This window comes from Gavialis gangeticus, unplaced genomic scaffold, assembly GCF_001723915.1.
Source record: "Gavialis gangeticus isolate Ggan-Ray unplaced genomic scaffold, GavGan_comp1, whole genome shotgun sequence".
Taxonomy (NCBI): domain Eukaryota; kingdom Metazoa; phylum Chordata; order Crocodylia; family Gavialidae; genus Gavialis; species Gavialis gangeticus.
This window is the reverse complement of record NW_017729000.1, coordinates 4,171,756-4,193,595: the sequence shown is the minus strand read 5'-3', so window position 1 is coordinate 4,193,595 and position 21,840 is coordinate 4,171,756. Positions and strand designations below refer to the sequence as shown.

The following is a 21,840-nucleotide window of genomic DNA, read 5'->3' as shown; positions in this document are numbered from 1 at the left end:
CACACACACACTTTGAAAATAGGCCCCAGGTGCCCAGTTTCTCTGAATAGTTATGAATCCCTTTCCCCCTCCCTACTCACTTCACCCCCCCACCTTAAGTCCAAGTTCATTTTGAACCTAAGTTAGCTGCCCCATACCCCCCACAAAAAACCAGATCCAGGACTTGGCTCCTCTCCTCAACTTCTAAGGCCTCCTCTCTGGTTTCTTCCATTTCCCATATCTTTGCTTTGAGGGACTTTCCACTGCGGATGCCAGAAAACTTTTGCTTTATTTTATGTTTTTTAAAAGGGTCTTTTATCAGACATGCTTTTTTTTTGGTTTCATGCCCAAGAACATTTCTAAGGGAGCCCTCGCTGACCTCCGCTCAGGCTGCAGCGTGGTAAGGATGCTTTACAAGCAAGTCACAGCTGACTGTACAAACAAATTGGGTTTCTGTATTCCCTGCAGCCTCGCTCTGGAAAGACACCGTGTTCCCCCGTTGCAGAAACTAGGCCAGATTTCTACCTGGTGTAATTCCATTGGCCTCAATGCTTTTACCTCGGGGACAAATCCATAGGTCCTTGCAACATCAGCTTAGCAGCTCCTCCCATGTCTGATTCTTGAATTAGCCCTTGAATGTCTGTCCTTGTCTTTGGAAGTAGGCAATTTTCCCATTACAACCAACCCACTGCCAGAAGTTTGTGTGGGAAGCTGAAAGTGGGTGTCAGGTGCATGCTAGCAACCTGTTCCTGGTGGACCGTGCAAGAGCTAAACCCAGGTCTGCACACGGGGCGTCTCTCGCCTTTTTGTAGATACTATTGACAGCACCTAATGTAGGAAGCAGTCTTTACGTCATGGACAAAGTCCTCCAGAGGCCATTAGGCACATGCCTTGAGAGAGCAGGATGGAAAAACAGCCCTGAGAAGATACCTCTGGGCCATCCTGAGGTTTTTGCACAGATGAGTGTGGAAGGTGACATTTTCAGCACTGCTTAAGCAACTTAGAGCAACCCCAATCCCATTTTTTAAAGTGGGCTAGGGTTGGGTTGTCACGGTATTTTAGCCGGGGGTAAGTGCTAGGTAGGGTTTTCCAGTGTCCCTAATGCCTCCGTCATGCGCAGGTCTAAGTTTCCTGGGTGACTTCTGAAAAATGGCACTTGGGCTCCCAAGTCACCTAGACACATTTGAAAACTGAATCTTCAATCTCTTTGGATATAACTACCCATCAGGGACAAGGGCGAGTTCATGCTCAAGTGTTTAGTGACCATTATTGTGGCTCTTTCTCCATCACCTCAAGGCCCGACAACCAAAAGAAACCAAAAGACTGACACCGGGAAGGGAATTCAAATGGATCTATCAGGTCCAAAATGCACAGAAATCACTGATAGAAAGAAGGAAGTCTCCACCACAAAGCCACTTTCCCTTGCTCCATTCTTTCTCGGCTCAAGTGTTGTGTCTATGCGTGGCAGCAGCTATAGCTGCCCCTTCCAAACTTCATCTCTCTGGGGTGCACGTATAGCCATCGGACCAAGTGGTGCATAGATAGATATATACACCTACATTTTGGATGCACCGTATGTGTTTGTCTGTGTGCGCATACACTATGTCTGCAATGGGATTTAAACACCTGAAATATTTATGCGGTGCAGTTTCACAAGCTTCCCTTGCTGAAACCAAAAAATCTAACACCTGACATGTGAAGTTTGGCGAGGCTGAGAGCAGCTCTGCCCTGCACGAACTTTTGCAAAATCCAAGGAACTTTTCTATTCCCCCTTGAAAACTGGAAGCTGCCCCATGGTTCAGCCAGAACTTTCTGGGCCCAGAGATCCCTGCTCTCTTCCGTGTCACTGGCACTTTTATTTCATCTGATTGATCTCCCTGCAACATCAAGAAGAAAGCTTCACAAGACCTGGTGGGTGGCAAAGAAGTCCTTCTCATGCTTGAGAAAAGTGGAACAAATTAGCATTCTCCAGGTTACTGCTACTGCTACTTTTCTGTCTGAATGTGGGGCATTTTAATAGAAACTACCAAAAGTTTCTATTAAGCGTGGTGGGTTTTTTCACTACCTGTCTAAATAACATCATGCATCTACTTGATTTCCATTAAGCGGCTCTTGATGACAGAAATGGCATCTGAATGGATGGTGTTACCACTCCCGAGTAGCGTATGACCCCAACTTTAACAACTTCTGTCCCTGCTTTCTGTTGTGTCTCCTCGCAGTTTGCATTGATTGATGCAACATGTTTTACGTAATCCCCTTGCTCTCTGTAGCTCACTAGAGATTGTTTCTTCGGGATCTTAGAAACTCTTCCAGAATGGAAAATAGGAAGAAGGTGACACAATAATAATAATAATAATAATACCATATTAATGAGCAGCGAGTAATGCCCACTGTAGTTAACGTGGGAAGCAGGTGCCAAATCCTTTGTTGCCTGCTAAGGACTGAGACAATCCCACCTCGACTGACACCCATCCCCTGTCCTGGAGTCACAGGCTCACAAACTTTTTCCATTCTGCAATATTTTTTTCTGCATCAGAAACCCTCCCAAGACTCTTCTCTACAAATACTTGCCTTATCTAGCCTATTTAGCAGGACCTCCTCCTATTTAGCAAACTTGCAAGGGCAATGTAGTTAATACCCAAGCCTAAATCTGCAGGTATTTGGTTAGGGACCCCTTCTGTTGGAGATGGAAAGTAGATATCTCCCAGCAGAAGAAGTATCCTGTATGATGGGAGGGAGGATTTTCGTTCTTTATAGAAGAAACATCCAGTATGTACCAGGCCCCCAGATCTGGAGTGCAGAATCAGGAACAGTCTGGGCCTGAGATTGCAGAGCTGCTTAGCCCAGCTGGTTGTCCAATTCTCATTAATGTTAATAGGAACAAGGCTTCCAGCTCCCTTGGGTAAACTGCGTTCTCCACCGGTGAGAGTACCCTACCTTGTGCAAAACACTCAGCAACGTACCCTGCTCTCTTTGATCCTTCCACCCATATGGGGCCCCAATGACTTCTTTAGTGGCGTCCCATTAGGATAGAAGAAGTGACCTGCCTGGATCCTATTGCAGGCTCGGGGTTGTCTGGTTGGAAGTGTCTTTGTCCAGCATTTTATCAAACAACACTGCACTTGGATCTGTTCTTATTTACTCAAGACAGATTCAAATCCTCCTTTGAATTGGAGTGCGGGGCTTGCATTTTGCTCCATTTCTCTGACCGCAGCAAACCATTTGAGGCCACAAGGTTCCTGCTTTCCCTCAATGAGCCAATGCCTCGAAGAGAAGATTTAGAAACCGTAGGCACTGAGGCTCGTTTTCCATCCAAGCCCCTCTCCCTTTCACAACCCATTTGGGCCGTTTCTCCTTTGGCACATTTGCTCAAGCTCACATGGAGGCTTCAAGTTTAATCTGCATTTCCGCTCGGCAGAAGCTGCATCAGGCACCGTCTTGTACATGGTTTGCTTGAACACCCACTGCAAGCTATTTGTACAAGAGTTGCAAAAAAATCCAAAAAATAAAAAATGACGAAGCTAAGGTCCACCACTAGCCATCTGTCACAGCTCTGCAGTTCCACTCCCTAGACAACACAGTCGCCCACAGTGTTGAAAAAGTTGTGCGTGTGCGTGTACGTGCGTTCACCCGGCACCCGGATGCCTTGAAGGCTGCTCATGGAAGAAATAAAAATCTACCAGCTAGCATTTATTGCCCTCATGAGGCAGGCAAGGATTAAAACTGTTCAAATGAGAGGGGAGAAACCATAATATTACCCCTGACAAACAGGCCTGAAGGAAGCAAGGAACACAACGGAGCGTGCATGAACGTGACAGGGAGGACTCTCCTAGTGCAAAGGCTTGTGGGAAACCCTTGTGGGCTATATAACAGCCTGGCTGCAGCAGAAACAAGCCCTTCAACAAACAACTGTAGCACAGAGTCACCAAGGAACGTGCTTAAACCCACAAAAGGAAGCGTGTTTGGAAATCGCAAGAGTCAATGCCTAACGGCACCCACTGTATTAACAAGTGTCTAGTACAGCATGTGCTTTCCCAGACCTGATGCTACAAAGGGGTTAAGTGCTGGACAGAGGGCCAGCCCCATTTCCAGACACATCTGTTTAACTCTTAAATACCATTCAAATAGAAAGTGCTGTGTTTAAAACCACGGCCAGTTTTCTACCAAGACAGTCTTGTAGCTTCATTACAGCAATGGATGCAACACAGCATACAGCAACACATAGCCATGTGCGATAGACATCCCTTATCATTTGCATGGGAAATAACGCACGCAGAAAAAACCCCAGACCTGGGATGAGTTTAAAGAGCCCTTCCTACTTGGAGCTGCACAGCAATGCCTTGGCTTGGGGAAAGGAGAGGAGATCCTCTGAAAGGAGGTGCTCGTCTTGAGTAGATGGGAGTTTCTCCATCCTTTGCTAGATCCAGTGCCAGTAGGATGATGCTTCTCAGCATTGCCCCTGCTTGTTCATAGCCAGAGGAGTTCAGCTGTGCTGTCCCATCACAGGAGCCCTGTGTTTTTAGCTTGACTGCCTTTTATTTTGAATGCTGGAGAACAACTGAAGGAAGGGCAGAAAGCAAACCCTCCCTGAGGATGCAAGTGCACACATCTTCTCTCACCCACTGCAGCATGCTGCCTCACCAAACCGGGGCTACCGCTGCCAAGAGCCAGCTCCTAGACATTTAAAGGCATGGCACATGGGAGACGGATCATTTCCATCATCATTACAAATGAGATCAGACAGTCTGAAGAAAATCCCCCTGACTCAGAACTCAGGCCTTTCCTTATCCTTCGCTTGCCAGTCCATGCTTAAGCAGTCAGAGGCTCCCTCTTCTCCACTGTAAGAAGGTAATTCTTGAGCTCAGAGGAGTCTGTTTGGAAGGGATGTATTTATTGTTGTCTAATATTTATATGTTATTGCAGCAGCAGCTGAGACCATCTAGGCCAGGGGCTAATGCACTAGTCACAGAGGGTGCATCTACACATTCACTTTAATGTGCGTTCAGTTGTCATAAAAATGCTCTTTTGCTAATGCACATTAAAATAGGCTAACACACATTTTGAGTGCCTCACAATGGAGGTACTAGATTTAATGCGCATTACCTAAAGCACGTTAATTGAATGTGTAGACACACCCAGAATGAACACATGCAGAAAAGGAAACCTTAATGTTCACAGCCTGAAAGCCCAAAGCTAAGAGAAGGCAGGCTATGCAGTCATCCCCAAGTTAGGGGTGCAGAAACAGAAATAGTAGGATGGGTATAATTTTTATCTAATCAGGAGGAATAGATGCCACAAACCTCTCCTACATATTTGAGCTGAACAGAGTTTCCCTTTGAAGAAAGGCTTAAAGAGGTTTCTTTCTTATTCATAGCAGGCTCCTCAAAGCACATGTTAAAGCCTTCCTTAAGCTGAACTATGTACAGTGCCTTATAGCTGTACATCAGGGAGCAACAATCCTTTCCCATTCAGCAGCAATTAAGACTCACTTAAATCAGGTGTAAATGATTGCATTTGGTGCAAGGCACTGCAGAAGGAGGGCTGAATCCAGTAAGACATTGCCTACAGCTGGGCAGATAGGAAGTGTTAGGGGAAAGGAGGACTCTCCCAGTGCAAAGGCTTGTGGGAAACCCTTGTGGGCTATATAACAGCCTGGCTGTGGCAGAAATGTTTGCCTAGTTTTGCTCAGTGAGTAGGGGGTGCTCATTGTTAGGGGTCTGGGTTTATGCCTGTAGTTATATGGGGAAAGGAGAGTAAGTTAATGTGTAGTATTTTGTCCAGCATGCCTTAAAGACTTCACTGGTTCTGTTAACTCATTAGCAGGATTTAGATTCTATAATCCCAAAACTTACATTAGTGAAAGGGGGAAAGCCAAGGAGAAAGAAAATATTTTTTCCTCTAAGGTAGAGCTGCAGCCACAGAGGGAAGGCAAAACTAAGTCTTCAACTGATATCCACTACTAAATGCTCAGAGGAGCAGGGCTTGTGTATACCATTACCCAAATGACGCTATGTAATGCAAAACTCCTAATGGGTCAGATGCACTTTACTGGGGACCATGTTGGAGCTTGATGTTTGCTGTATATGCAGATAGCAAAACCTCTGCAATCATAGTGTTTGCTCTAGATTGCATTGGGAAGAGAGCAGGAAATGAACTTGTAACAGAGGGAACCCACTCAATTTCCAGCTAGACCCAAGAACAAGTTGTCCAGGACCCCAAACTAAGCACAAAGCATAGTAGACAGAGGACCAGAAGTGAGCTCTTAAATCCCTGAGGCTGCTAGATGTAGTAATCCTATTCAGTAACTCCTCCAGTATCATTTTGGCTATCAGATGCACTGATAACCCTCCCATATACTATGTAGGTCTGGCAGGAATCAGTTTTCAGAATATGTATGGAGGCCAATGCATTGAGTGCTTGTTTGTCCCTTGCTTTCCTGTTGGTTGCAAAATTAGCCCTAATCTTGAAGTTTCCAGTTGTGAGTTCAATGGGGCTCTGTTCCCTGCACAAGATCAAGGGCTGTAGTGAAGAACAGCCAAGTGATTTAGATACAAATGATATAATAGGGCTCAAGAACTGGCAAAAAAAACCTGAACAGAGAGTAATGAAAATAAACAGTCCAAAGGAATTGCAGCTCAGGGGTGGAGGGGAGGCATCTGATACAGGCAATTAAAGGCAGTCTTGATTAGTGTATTTATTAAGGAGCTGGAAAAGAGAGGAAACAGCAGGCAGGAGAACCTGCTGCAAACATCAATATGAGCAGAGACAGATGACTAAGGGCCCAGAGACTGCCAGCAGGAAAGAGTCTAAGTTTGCAACCCCAAAACAATTAATAGCTGGGGGGAAATAATCCAAAACACATTTTCTCAATGAGAGGCAGGAGCGTGAGGCTCAGGGCTTGTGGAAGGGACCTGGGGCTGAGAGTGGGGCAACAGATTTGATTGATGGGGTAACAGGTCTGCAAACCAGGGGCCCATGCAAAGCTGGGGAACTGGGTGCATGTATACCTGTGTGTCCCATGGCGGAGTTACAAGTGGAATATTTTAGGGTCAGAGTCACGCAGACTGACTGATAGTTGAAAACTATTTGGCCATGAAGTAGCTTTTCCTAGGACAGGCAGAGCAAGCCCACGAATCAGCTTTCCCATGGCCTCCTTTAACAGGCTCCACAAGAGCCACTTAGAAAATCTTCATCGAAAAAAGGGAAGCTTGCACTGAAAACAGCTGCAGACTTTCATGTCTGGCAAAACTACTGCAAACAGCTCTGACGCATTAGGGAAAGAAAAGAAGCTGCTGATGACAACATGCATGTCATTTAAATTGGGCGCTATCCTACTTGACATATTTGACTTTTGCTATCCCCTCCTCCCCCCCAACTGCACCCTTGCACAAATGCCTTTATTTATTGATTCAGTTGTTATAGCTTGGGCTTAACGCTAGGCTCACCTAGCAATTGCAAATATGCTGTCTATTATATTAATATGCAGTGATTTCATGAAATGATCTCTTCCCTCCCCACCACCCTATTGTTTCTAATGCATCCCAAGCACAACATATTGACAGACTATAGTCCATTTTTATCAGCATATAGTGCTAACTAAGGGTGGACCAATAAGGAACATAACAGCTTCTGGAGCAATGGTAGGAGAATTCGTTCTGCCTGCATTTCTCATCTCATTTTATAAGACGGGCATCATTTTCCCCAGTAGTAATAATCTCTCTTTAATATTTATGCCTCGGCTTCTGAAGACTTCAAGTGTGGAGAACTCAGAAGCCACAGAAACTGATTTTTTCACTGAAGAGGAGATAGGTTGGAGGGATTGTAAAACTACGCATTGCATAGAGTAAATAAGATTTTTTTTAAACCACATCCCATGCCATGAATGGATTTCACAGGCTGTTACTGCAAACTCTCTGTGCTCACAGCGATTTGACAGCCTGTTTATGTCCCAGAAATGAGGCTGTTTAGCAGATGGGAAGAGAGAAGCCTTTCAAAGTCTCAGTTTTAAAAAGGTGTGAAGGCAAGAATGGGAAGACAGAGGAATGGCTCTGAAAATGGGGCCTGATGGAGAGATTAGAGGCACTAGGCAAGTGTGACTCCTTGCTTAAAAGGTTTTTCATTCAGCATTCAAAGGACAAAGCTAAGCATAGCCGATAAAACCTTCCTTTGCACTATTTGCACAGTGGATGTTAATGTGTGAAGGCCCAAATTGAGCTTGGGGTCCCATTAGTCTGGGCACTTTACCAAGGTATGAGAAGAGACCATGCCTGCCCCCAGAACCTGCAATCTCAGCAGACTAACATGGAGAAAAACAGGGTTTCCCCTCCCTCCTTCCCCCGGGCTGGGGATGTGAGGCGCTGCGGGATTAAACAATCTGCACAGCAAGCCCAAGGCAGAGTTTGAACAGACCCCGCTTTCCCTTAACCACAAAAGTCTTCTTCACCAAACCTTCCCCCTTGGACTGAGCTGTCTAACCACAGCAGACACCTTTCCCCCACCACCTCCTGTTTTCAGTGCAATCTTACTCGGGGTGGCATTCAGGTCGGTAGCCTGCAAAAGAAGCTGCGAGTAGTTGATGGTAGTTTTCTACTGCGCTGCCCATTGTATTTGTTAGAAAATACAGCCTCGCTGGCAGAGGAGAGGGCTGAGAATCAGGGCTAGGGACAGATATTACACACAAACCAGGATAAGTGATCAGAAGCTGGCGTAAACCTGTAACAGAAGAGACTTTCAATGCACAGAAACCAGTTTGAAAATGGCTGAAACCAGTTTGAGATTAAACCTGGTTGAATGTAGTATCACCGATTTGGGTCAAAGTGATTTATGCAATATCTGTCCCAGAGCCGGGTGTCCTTGCTGGGGTGCTCACCTGGGGCGAGAACCTCAACATCTCTTTTCTTTTCTTAAAAGGGGAACATTACTAGGTAGCTACTTCTCACTGGTGTTGCAAAGGGTTCATTCATTGATGGTTGTGGAGCTCAAGGGTTGACTTGCAACTAGATCCAAGCCCAGTTCAGGTGCTACCAGGGGTGACGGAGGGGGACCTGTTTACAACCCCCCTGATCCCGAGACCTGCAGTCCTGATGCACATTGGAGCTGTCGGAGAGCAGACAGTAGGATGAGATCTTTCTGATATAAAGCACGCTTCATAAGCACATAGCACTTGCCAGCAAGTTCACCCCAATGCAGCTCTTTGCAACTGGTACCTGTGTTGCGCTCAATCAACTTCAATCATTTTTCTTTTTTCCCCTTGTTACAGAGAACTCGGGGTCTCTGATGGAAGAGTGGTCTCCTTCCCAGCTAGGCAGCTTAACTCATGGAGGAAATTAATCTATATACCATTGATAAATAGTTAAACTGGTGACAAGATCTCTCTTTAATTGTTTCAAGGTGTAGACACTTTAAAAAAAACCCCAAAGCTTTAATGAGTCAAAAAAATCGGACAAAAGCTTGATAAAATACACGTGAAATTCTCCTTTCTCTTCTACAGACAAGGTTCTTTAGGTAAATGTGATATCTTTTATTAGGCCAACTAGATAGTTGGAAAAATTGTCCTTTGCAAACTTCTAAGCACAAACGCCTTTCTCCAGGCATTGCAGAGAGTCGACCTTTCTCTTCTGCATTTTTCAGCCGGAGGACATTTCAAATGTGGGTGTTCCCCCTTGCAGGAGCACAATAAACAGCACCAAGTTTCAATACCGAAGCTAAAAAGGGATTCAAAAGCAGGGACTATGTCATGGAAGTTTTTAATGGCCTGATAAAGAAGTCAAGGGTCAAACTGGGGTTTCCTGTACCCACATGTGCACCAGTGAATTGTAAGAGGCGTCCTGAATCTAAATCAAAAGGACACTTGAACCTCTGAAAATGCCCAGGAAAGACCTGTTTCCATTATATTGATTTCTGATGGTAAGAAGATCAATTCTGCTTCTGTTTTTGGCCCCTGATACTCAGCAGATTTAGTATATTTTGAACTGACTTTAGCTCAGTAGGACCACAGTTGCCAGCCAGTCCCCAAATTCAAGTATCTATGTCTCTATTAGGTTGTTTTTTCTAAAAAAAAAAAAAAAAATCCATATCATTTCTTTATTGTTATATCTAGGGGGTTTATTTTATTTTTTTAATGCTTTGATTCTTTCTTAACTAACAACAAAAGACCACAGAGCGCCTGCAGCACAAACCTTTTCGAGAAGCCGTAGGATAATAAGCCGGCGTTCTTAAGTGACGGAGGGGGAAAAAACACCTTGATTTGGAAATTGATTTTCGTGTCAAGCTTCTCTGAGATTAGTATAAGTAGCACAGGGAAAAAAAATGATGAAAGAAAACTGGGCCCTTGTGCCTTTATAAATGCTTTTTAAACTAGAAAATAATCCGTCTTGTGGCCTAATAGCAGGCTGATTTGCAGTTGATCAAATAGACTGATAATATCTAGCTTTGGCGACACAGATATGTCAAATGCAAGGTGGGGGGCATGGAAAATGTGTAGCGGTGGGGGAGTTGCTAGAGAAATCTGTGGGCATCCGCTGTCATTAGGACGTGGTGAAGAGATGAGTTGTGGCACTTTAGCCATGCCGGAGAACCGCGAGGACAAATGTTTGTGAGGCAAGCTGAGTTGTTCCTAATCCAAGTGGACACCAGCACCCTTTCGTCGACCCTCCACAGGCTCCTCCGACCTGATGTCAGGCTCTCCATCACTGTGCGAGGGCTGCCTCAGGGAGAGACGGCTAAAAATAAGTGACTCGCACACCCACTTGGTCTTAAGCACGTGTGCACGCGCACGTATACACGGCGTGATGGAGCAAAGCCTCTGGAGTTGCTCCTCGACGCCCCCAGGGGCAGGGGGTTGGGTTGCCCTGAGTTCGGATTTGGAGGGCTATGCTTTGTTTCGGTGTCTTTGCGGAGGTGAAGGAAGTGTTGTGGTGCAGTAATGAGGCGTTATATTTTTTTTTTCATGCCTTGCAAATGAAGTTATAATATTCAGGTGAAGTTTGCATTTTGGATCATTGGAGACTATCCCAGAACTGGGGAAGGGTTACGGTAATCCCTCCTGATCCTTTTGATCTGTGAGTCCCACTGGTTTTGAATCTCGGCATCGCCCTCAACTTACAGTTGCCCTCCCACACGAGGACAATGGCTACAAGCAAATCTCTTCTCTCTGGTCATATGATGCATAAATGGCCAGATGTGTTCTGGGTTTGCTTCCCCTGCTACTCTTCCCCCTGAATCATCGTGGACACTGGAGGTGGTGACCAGGGGCCTCAAGTGCCTCAGAAAGCCCTTTCTCAGATCCTTAGTTGGCGTGTCCAGCTAAAGTGCTCACTAGATTTGGGGTTGGGAAAGATTAACTGAGCAGAGATCTTGCAGGATTTTGCTTTTCTTTGCAACCTAGGGCACAGGTCGTGTGCTGATAGCAGTATCTTGCCGGATCCGTTCTGTGCCGTTGCAGAGGCATTGGCGGCGCCTCGGTTGTCCCTTGGCAGACCCCTGAGAACTCCAAGTCCTTTTGTCTAACCCAAGTTTCCAAGTTTCATATGACATGTAGTACAGGAAATGCAGGAATGGTTTTGGCCTCAAAGGGTGCCACCGTTTTAAAGCAAATGCAACTGGGAATTGCTGATAAGATTCTTGCGCGGCATCTTCTCCAACTCCTTCTGCAGAGTCCTGCTCCCTGATTCCCACCAGATCCTCCCCACCTTTCCAGTATCCTTCTGGGATCACAGTATCTCCTCCCTGCACTGCCCCTGCAACCTATCTGATTGGGATTTATAGACCAGCGTGTTGCAGAACTTGTTTAGCTATTCTGAATTTCTTCACCACCTTTCTCCCATGCAGTGAAAATGTGCAGTTTAAATTGGAAAGCAGGGTCCCTGTGTTACTTTACTGCCCTCTGCTCAGGTCCCCAGATACAAAGTGCCTTCAGCTTCCTGACAGATGTCAGCAAAAGAGTGACATCCTCCACATGCTTTCAGCATGGTGACTTTTTTTTTTTTTTTTTTTTTTTGTCCTAACCCCTTCAGGTTTAAATAATTGACCTTGGGGATCTTTCTGTCAAACGAACTTGGGAGGAAGACACTATGGGAAGAGAGAGAAGAATTTTTGAATGTATGTTTTTAAGGAGGAGCACCAGCAAATTGAAGCCGGCACGCTGTCCTCAGGATGGTTCCCAGCCAAAGTATTTGCAAAACGTCTGTTGCCTCCACAGGATGGCAGCTAAAATACAGCCAGATAGGAATGCGGGAACCTAGGAAGGATAACAAGGCATCTGACAGTCCTTTTTAGTGCCATCTCTTTCCCCATACAATTAAAAGCCTCTCCCTGCCACTTGCTCACCAGCTGCCGTGATAAGTACGCTGTCTCTGGGAGTGGGAGGGCAAGCCTCCTCTTCTGGCACCATGATACCAACACCAGCTGTTCCTTAACTCACGACCAAGTATCTCCAAGTGAGTCCTGGTGTCATCTAGGTTTGCTTCGGTAACTGGTCTGGGATGGTTACAACAGACGCAAGCTGAGCCTGTGCACGCAACAGCTTTTTTTCCCACCAGGTAACTAAGTGCCAATGAAGTCTTTCCTTCCACTTCTGCCATGCTCCCAAATTATATCTCTGGGACCATGTTCTGGGCCTCCCACAATGCTGCAGCAGGAGATGGTGCCCAAAGGACCTGGATAGTGTGGTGCCAGGATACCCTATTCCTCTGAAATCCCAGCCAACTTGTTAAATGAGAGTGCTTGGAGAAGTCCCATGTAGGCAATGAAAATAGCATGCGGGAGCAATGGCAGGTTATCTCACCCTGCATTAATGTAGACCATTAGAGAGGGTGACAGTCATGCTAGCTGCTATCGTTATTGAACAGCGATCAGCCACGTTGGCCTTGGAGCCAGCTGTACCATTAACTGCTCTGCATCCCCAACCATAATTGAAAACACTTGATGTATGTCAGAGACCAACCTGCTGGCTTTGATGCCAGGCTGATTTGCGGAAGAAGTGCCAGCCCTGCAGATACTAGTCTTCAGCAACTGGTTAGCAGCAGTCGTGTGAAGTTTGGGACTGTCACTAGCCATCTAACCGGACAAATGGATCTTCTTGGACTCATTTATTCTGATTTAATGCCACCGTTTGTAATTTTTTCAGGAAGCAAAAATCATGTGCAGCTGTTAATATTTGTTGGTGAGCATTTTAAAAGACGAGACGCGCTTTTGATGGTTTGCAAATACCCATTTCTCTTGTCTGGATTCGTAACCGTATCCTAGTGTCAGTAAAAAGAAATGCAAGCCATTGAAAAACAAAAAAGTCCCATACCCTTATTGCAGTAAACAAAGTATTTACCTTCTTTCTCTGCTTTTAATTATTCCATGCTGGTTCTGGGACTGGAACAATTTTGCAGTCGCTGTCTTTGTATCACTCAGTTTAGTTAACCAAGAAGGATTATTGCTGAAAAGGTGACTGAGGCTCTTAACTGTTATCGATAACTTTTCCAAATTAATTGACTCGGAAATTCTCGTGTCGTTCCGACACGGATACCCATCAGCCCATCTTGTCCCCAAATCATCTGTGCTAGCAGCGGTTTCTATTAGCCTGGGAACATAATGTGAACGAGTTTCTTTTCCAAAAGTTACTAACAATAAGGACGGTTAGTTCTTTCAGTCCTCTGAGGTGCAATCTGTTTCAAATGGTGGAATTGGAGTATCTCAGAACAGTGTAGGAGTGCTGAATGTACGTGATCAAGCCATAAGAGTGGGGAGGAAAAAAATCCAAAAAAAATAAGAGTAATTATCAGATCCAGTGAAATCACGGTCTGCTAAAAAAAAAAAAATTTAAAAAAATAGCTACACTCATTGCCTGGATTATTAATTGGAAATGATCTGTTGCACTAGACCAAGAATGTCACTTCAATCAGGCAGCGATTCTGACGGCCATTTCCCTGGGGATCCGATTCTGATTTCGCGGCATGTGAAAGCGGATACCTCCGTTCATTAGAACCTGCGATCCAGCCTCACAGAAATGATTTGAAGCATATTTCCACCCACATCCATGACTTTCCTGTCAAAATGTGTCAGTCCCTTACTGGGGGACACTGTCTTCTTCAGCTCTTATCAATGCAAAGGTGTGTAGGATGTCATCGTTCCCGGGAACTGCAGCAAAAGGCTGGGTGTTCTCACACTTGAGTTACTAGATTTGGGAAAGACGAGGTCCAAGTTTCTAGGGGGGCTACAGATTTCTGGTGTGGTTTTTCGGCAATACGTAAGCAATCAGGTTTTCAAAAGCGCTCTGCTCTCATTTGCAACAGCTCAGCTGCCAGCATGTCGGGGTCTGCTGAAAATCTGGCCCTTTTGTTCAAGCGGTTAAAGGAGCTCAGTTCTGAAATTGTGGCCCTTATGCTCTCTTGGCCTCAGGTTCCTCATGTGCCTTGAGCACTCCTGTTCTTTGCATGGCTCTCAAATTTCAAGCCAAATCCCTCCAAGAATGGAGAACTCCTTGCTTCATGCTAGACCCAAACCTCTTGGCTCCATCCATCAGCTTCTGGGGAGGCAGGAGCTGTGATTCCTTCCAGTCTTTGCAGCGTTGTTGCTTAAGTGCAACATAGACTCATAGAAAAGGAGGGTGGAAGGGACCTCAGGGCGTCACATCTAGTCCAACCCCTGCTCCAAGCAGGACCCGCCCCAACTCCATCATCCCAGCCAAGGCTTTGTCTAGTCAGGTCTTAACAGCCTCCAAGGATGCAGACTCCACCACCACTCTGGGCAACCTGTTCCAGTGCTTCACCATCCTCATAGTGAATTATTTTCCCCCTAATATCCAACCTAAACCTCCCTTGCTGCAACGTGAGCCCATTGCCCCTTGTCCTGTCATCTGCCCCCACTGAGACCAGCCCAGCTCCATCCTCTTTGCAGCCCCCCTGCAGGGAGCTGAAGGCTGCTATCAAATCCCACCTCGGTCTTCTCTTCTGCAGACTATATAAGCCCACTTCCCTCAGCCTCTTCTCACAAGTCATGTGCCTCCTCATAACCTACGTTGAACACCTTCAAGAGCAAATTGGATGCTTATCTTGCTGGGATCCTATGACCCCTGCTGACTTCCTGCCCTTTGGGCAGCTGCTGGACTCAATGATCTTCCGAGGTCCCTTCCAGCCCTAATGTCTATGAAATCTATGAGCTTAAAGGGTGAGTCGCAGTCCTTGCTGGGTCATCTGCTGTCCATCTTTGCAGCCATGGTGTGGGTTGCAACCCTTTTGCAGAGTCTAAGATGTTCCTTTAGGCTGGTGGCACCATGGCTTAAACTGTTCACGGGGCCAAACCCCAAGCTCCAGTTTCTGGCTGCGTCTGGGCCTGGTCCCACCAGCAGTAATAGCGGCAACATGTGTTCTGGCCTCAGCCCTGAGCCTCGATTTGCCAGCGCCTATCAGAGAAGGGGTGTTGAGCTAGTCGGTCTGATCTGGTCTGACAACTGGCAGGCCATATGAGGGTGACTTGATTGCCCCTTCAGTCCCCATTTGAAATTCAGGCAGTGAAGGGAACAAGTCTTTGAATAAAGACCCACTAGGCCATGGGGAAGCTCGTGCTGAGATGCCTGCTCCTTGCTGAGTCTGCAGAAGAGGCCATGCGGGCTGTTACCAGTTTAGGAGCAGATCAAGGGATTCCCAAGTAGTGTAGAAGGGCTTGCTAGGGGACCCCAAAATGTCACATCCAACTTTTCATCCTTCATGTCACATGGGGGGGATCCTGGAGCCTTGAGTCAGTGTAAATGTCACAGCCAAGAGTCCTTAGGAATGGAGTGACAATGAAAGGAAATGCTAGTGCCAGGAGTGGTGACACAGGGAAAATGCTGACACTATCAGTGCCGCGGGCTTGGAGATTTATTGATAATAACTCGGGATGTGTCATAAACGGGAGTGATATTAAATGACTCTGACTGGATCAGGGACTGAATTGTACAACCCACAGTGTGTGCTGCTCTCTCTGCCTTGCTGAAATCCCGAGGCATTTTTCCAGCAGCTCCCCCAAGCTCATTAAGTGCTCTCCCAAGGAGCCCGCAGACCTGAGACAGGGACCTTGCTGCACAGCAGCACCAGCAGCTGCCGAGATCAGAAACAACGAGCGTCCTGATTGCCTGGCGTTGGCCCTGAGTACCCAGCTACACCACAGTGCCAGGCCACAGCCCTCCTTCACACCCTCCCTTGCCACCCCTAGCTAGGAAGCAAGAAGGTAATGGGGTAACTGACTGTTCAGAACATGCAAATCAGATGTTGAATTTGGGTCTGTCCGCAATGCCTTAAAACAACGTTAATAGGCTGAATCCTGCCCTTGTGACACTGTGCCCATCAGTGCCAGTTGGCTTCTTGTGGAGGATCCAAAGGTAGAGCCCATGGTTCCTCCCAAGAATATCTCATGATGTCTCGCCGTTTCATGACATGTATCTAAACAACACGCACCATGTACAAGCGCCCTTTGGTGATAAGGGGTTTATAGAGGGGTAACGTGGAAAAGATGCAGTGGGCTATGTTGGGGCAGCTCTGAGCAGAGCAATGTTTCCCCATCTCCCCGGCTGAAAGCAGGTCTTGAGGGTGGCAGGGAACATGCTTCCCAGCCCAGGACTGTGCTTGGCAAAAGGGTAATAGTAGTTGTGGGTGCAGGGAGCTGCTGCTATAGTGGCTGATCCTATAGCAGCAATCACCCTCACTCTCTTCAGGTCCTAGCAGAGCTCCCATTAGCTCAGTGTGACTGTGGACATCCAGATCTTGGGTTCCCAGCTAGCTGGTGGCCAAGAGGTCAGTGCTTCCTTCAGTGCTGTCAGCCACCTCTGGCCTGCGAAGCTCTGATGGGCAGTCCTGGGGGGTGGCTGTGCCAGGAGGTGAAGGGAAATAGGTGTATTTTGATTCTGGATTGAAAATGGGTGGGTTTAAAAGGGACGTGCTGGAATCAGGCTGGTTGCTATGGGGAGGATGTGGGAGGATTCAGCCTGCAGAACTGCAGTTCGCTGCTTCCTTCACTGACTCAGAAGCTGAGCGGGGAAGAAGGGGCCAGAGCCAGGCAGAGAACCTGCCCCATACCATTGTTTTGTAGGTCTGTGGCATTTTAAGAAATGCTACATTCATCCCTCAGGCTGGAAAAGGTCAGACAGCCCTGATCCATCAGATTCACTCCCTTACACACGTACCATCCCAAGCCATCGTGCCGCCATCGGTCCCCCAGTGTGTGTGAGAGCAGCCTTTATGGTGAGAGATGCAACCCTTGTGCTCTTCTTCAGAGAGCAGCGCCGGTATTTTTTCCTCCCCTGGCATGGGTGGGCGGTTGAGGAGGAGGCAACTTCCACACAGGCTGACACCTCTGCCGCTCTGCGCCCGTCTGGCAGGGACTTGAACAGCGAGCAGCTGTCGCTCCATGCCCTCTGAGCCCGTGGGATTGAGCAGGACTGGGTTTTAAAACACTTGTGTTTTTTTTTTTTTGTTTTGTTTTTTTTCATTGTTCACAGCAACAGATAGCATCCCGGCAGAAGAAGCGTCCACAAGAGAGCGACAAGCTCTCGTTTGCTTGCACGCTAAGCCAAGGCAAGTTCACAGCTAGAGAGCAGGGGCACAGCATGGAAGGGCAGGCCCTCTGTGACTTCCTAGCTCCCTTATTTAATGGAGGGTAGGATGGTTACGTGCTGAAAGACCAAATCTTGTCTCTCCGAGGCTCCTCTGACCATCTCCTTCTCTCCCCTCCAGTCTGTTCACAGTTTTCCAAGGGCGTTTATGCCATCTTTGGGTTTTACGAGAGGAGGACCGTCAACATGCTCACGTCCTTCTGCGGGGCCCTCCATGTCTGCTTCATCACACCCAGCTTCCCTGTCGACACGTCCAACCAGTTTGTTCTCCAACTACGCCCGGAGCTCCAGGAGGCCCTCATCAGTGTCATCGAGCACTACAGCTGGCAGAAATTCGTCTACATTTACGATGCCGACCGGGGTGAGTCGTGTGCCTACCAGGCAGGTTAGGAGGAGCACATGGTGCCGTTCCCCTCAGCAGGAATGAACAGCAGCAATGCAGGGGAAATATTCCAAGTCCAAGACATTCAGGCGTCAAACAGGGAAATGGCTGAGATGCAATTCAATCAGTGCACAGAGCCTAATTTTCAGAGATCCTGCCCGTGTGAATCTCACGTGGGCGAACATGTGCACATTAGGTGTGCGGGGCACAATGGTTGCACACCCAGGCACAGTGCTTGTGTGATTGGTCAGTTCTGAAAAGTCTTGGTGTTAAAGCAGACCACATCGCCGACTGAGTGAGATTCTGCAGACTAATTGTCTCGTTATTGAATTTACTCTTTTTCTTTGGGTGGACAGACATTATCGTCTAATCTTTGGGAGGAGTGCTCTGTGGATTGTAGCATGGGGTTTTCCAAGCCTCCATGTCCCCATCAACCAGCAAGAAAAACCACAGGAGGGCTGCAATGCAGACATGGGACCATGCAAAGAAGCACAAGCAAGGGCTTTTCACAGCATGCCCTAAAGCAAAGATGCCCCTGCCCGTTTCGTGGCAGCCGGGGTGGGAGGGAGTCCTGCTGGACTTCCCTGTAGGACTCATGGCAGCTGATGCATTCCCATTGTATCCTCCCGTGATGCTGTATATACACATCTCCAAGTGCAGGGCAAGGCACACAATGCTTGAGTGACCCCACAAATCAAAGAATGAAGATTTCTGAAGTCTCCAAGCAATAGGCAGCAGAGAGATGCAATGCATTCACTCCTGTATTGATTGCCGTTGTTGAGAGAGAAAGAGAGAGGGGCTCTCTGAACACAGGAGCTCATGGCTTGAATAGACTAAGGGTGTAAGAGGAAATGGTAACACTGAGCAACAAGGCCAAGGCCAGGCAACGGGACAACCACACAGCACACAGCCCAGTTCATTGCCTCATTTATTGCACTGCTGCACTTGATGGGTGGGTAGTTACAGAGCAGGAGAGGGGGAATCCTGTTGTTTCACAATGGTAAGGGAGTAAGAGCAGAAGTTACTACTTACAGTCGAGGTGGATTTAGATGAAATGCTGGAGGCTTAAAACATTAGTAGGGTTTTGCTGTTTCACTTGCCCAGAAAGGGGTGGGGGGGAAAGGCTGACGCATGAACTAATCCAAGGCTCTCACCCTGCTCCCCTCTTCCCTGTCTCTTCCCATCACAGGCTTGTCAGTCCTCCAGAGAGTGCTGGATACCGCGGCGGAGAAGAACTGGCAGGTGACAGCCGTCAACATCCTGACGACGACAGAGGAAGGCTACAGGATGCTCTTCCAGGAGCTGGAGAAGAAGAAGGAAAGGCTGGTGGTGGTGGACTGCGAATCCGAGCGGCTGAATGCCATACTGGGCAAGGTGGTGCTGACAGCGGCTGCTTGGGGAGGGGGCTTGCACGCACTATGGGTCCTCTGTGTCTCTGGGATAAGTCCTCTTCTCGCTCCTTTTATCCGAGGTGCATTGTTAGGAGGCCTCTTCTGCGGGGTCAGTGTGTCGGAGGCATCTCGCCTTTATGGGATGGAAGAAACGGTTGAGCTAGGGGAGGGCTAGGAGCTCCCTCTGGGTTTGCACCTTCACACTGCACTTGTTCTGCAGTATTTTTATTCTTTGGGTTAATTGCCTGGCTGCTTTGTACAGAGCCCGTTACGCAGGCTGTCCTCCGCACCCCAGCGAGCTTGCCTGCAACCAGCTCCTAAGAGCTCTGTGCACAGAAGAGTTACTTTTTCGTACTCTCTGCTCCCCATTTTTTTTCAATGGGTCCGTGCCATGAACCCCATTGCCCCCCGTGCCCCAGTTCGGGCGCTCACCCTCTCACAGCAGAGAGCCAGCAGCGAAGCTTCCTCCAGAGCTACCACTCAGGGACCCCACACCTGTGGGACTCACCTTTCCACGTCCCATACAAAGCCCCCGCCAGTGCCACGGCAGCTGGCGTGCTGTGACTGCTGCTTATCAGGCTCTGTATAATGGTCTTGCTGCTATCTTGTGCTTCTCACATATGTTTATTTGAAGCCACCTGCCACGTCTTGTCTCATACTTGGATTGTGAGCTGTCTAGGGCAAGAGTCATCTTTTCCATTAGATGTATGCACAGTGACTAGCATAATCAATCCTTGTCTGATGTCTCTAGGGGCTACTACAATAAAAATAATAGAGAAGAGATCAAGAGCTGACCCTAAATGAGGTCAGGGCTTATGAAAGGGGCCAGGTTAACTGTTCTGGCAAGCAAAATCTTTTTTTTAACCACTGAGTAGCCAGAAAATGAAATGCTGCTTCACATGCCCTGGCCAATGGCATCTGGCTTGAGCTTTATGGGATGCAGCACATTGGAAACCTGGGGTTTTATATTTGACACGCACTTCAGATGATCTTGTAGCATTTTTCCCTCCTCGCAGAGTTCCTTTTTCAAAGCATGTATCTGATTTTTGAGCCATAGTGATGGACTGGTCTGGCCATTTTTTTTTTTTTTTTTACCATTGATGCAGGAAAAACACTTTGTCTTCTCTTCTAAAAACGGTTTTAGCTAATAGATAAAAAGCCTTTCTATTTAAATGTTTTATAGCTTGCTGAAGGGAAGGAGCAAAATCCTTTTGATTTTGCAACCACTTGGAAATATCAAGGTGTTTACCTTTTTAAAAAAAATGGCTCGTAAGTGGGGGAAAAAATACATAATGCTAACTTACTTCCACATGATCCTGCATTATAGCAAGAGTCTTCAAGGGTTTTGAAAATATGTATTCCTCAATCCACACTTTCAGGAGGGCTCAGGATATTTTTCATGCTGAGACTTGTGAAAGTTTTAACTTTCATTTGTTTTTAGGCTTTGCTCCCAATTTTATGAAATGCCACGAGAAAAGGGATTTTTGGTAGGCACAGTCACCCCACGGAAACCTGCTTGACTTCTCAATGGAGAGTTTCTCTTCTCCCCCGGCCCAGCTTCCTCTCATCCTGCTTCCCAGCCCTAGACAAGATGCTCTCAGCAGCCGTATGATTTCATTTTCAACCAAAATGCCCACTGCTAGCAGGAGTTTCAGAAACGGTACCTTTTGTAACAATGCCAATAGAAACAAAAGCTGTGCTTGGTGAGATGAAGTCCCTAGGTGAGATTTTCAAGTGCTCACCTGCCAGCCTGCTGTGCATGCTTTTGGAAATTGCCCCGCACAGTTAAGTGGTTATAGGGGAGCTGAATGCCTAGAAGCCGGACGACGGGCGCAGATCCCTTTTATCTGATAAGGCAGCTGTGTTTCTGGGTATCGCCGCTCTTTTATACAGGAAAAAATGCCATCCTTCCCAGCAGCACTTCAGCTGTCCTAATCCTGAGACGATAAGGAGACGAGGTGCCAGTCCGTGGTGGGCCCAGAGTCACCCAGTATCCAGTCTCTGTCAATGGTCTCCCTATAGACGCACAGAAAATGAGGGTGTGAAGGGACCTCAGGAGGTCACATTGAGTCCAGCCCTTTGCTCCAAGCAGGACCAGCCCCAACTGCATCATCCCAGCCAATCCTCCATAGAGATTTCTCTAACCCCTTTCCGAACGTGGTTATATTCCTGGCAATCCTTGCAGCAGTGACTTCCACGTGTAAGCAAGCATTTCCTTTGCCTTTTAAACCTGCCACCTGATTAATCAAATGCCCCCAGAAAGCTCTGCCAGCGCATTTGAATCCGGACCTGAAATGCCCCGGGCTAAAGATGCACTAACCATGCACTTGGTCCGTGGTAAGCAAGCATCCGCAGGGGCTCGGGTAGCACTAAACGAACCCCCACGTGGACCCGGGTCAGCAGCTGGAAAGGGTTGGCTCGCTGCACCATGCAGGCCGACGGACAGATATCGGCCCTTGTGCTCCCGTCTGCTTCTTTTTATCTACGTGACATGTTCAGAGATGCGCTTT

At 47.3% G+C, this 21,840-nt stretch overlaps 1 protein-coding gene across 3 annotated transcripts in view; it reads left to right on the top strand.

Annotated features, from left to right (window-relative positions):
- The window catches only part of GRIA1 (glutamate ionotropic receptor AMPA type subunit 1), a 155,579-nt gene that overhangs the window by 60,228 nt on the left and 73,511 nt on the right, over window positions 1–21,840 (top strand). For all 3 annotated transcript variants that reach the window (XM_019506103.1, XM_019506102.1, XM_019506104.1), the window contains exons 3-4: window positions 17,679–17,918; window positions 19,129–19,313. In XM_019506103.1, coding sequence (XP_019361648.1) covers window positions 17,679–17,918; window positions 19,129–19,313 — 425 coding nt within the window. The remainder of the gene's footprint in view (window positions 1–17,678; window positions 17,919–19,128; window positions 19,314–21,840) is intronic.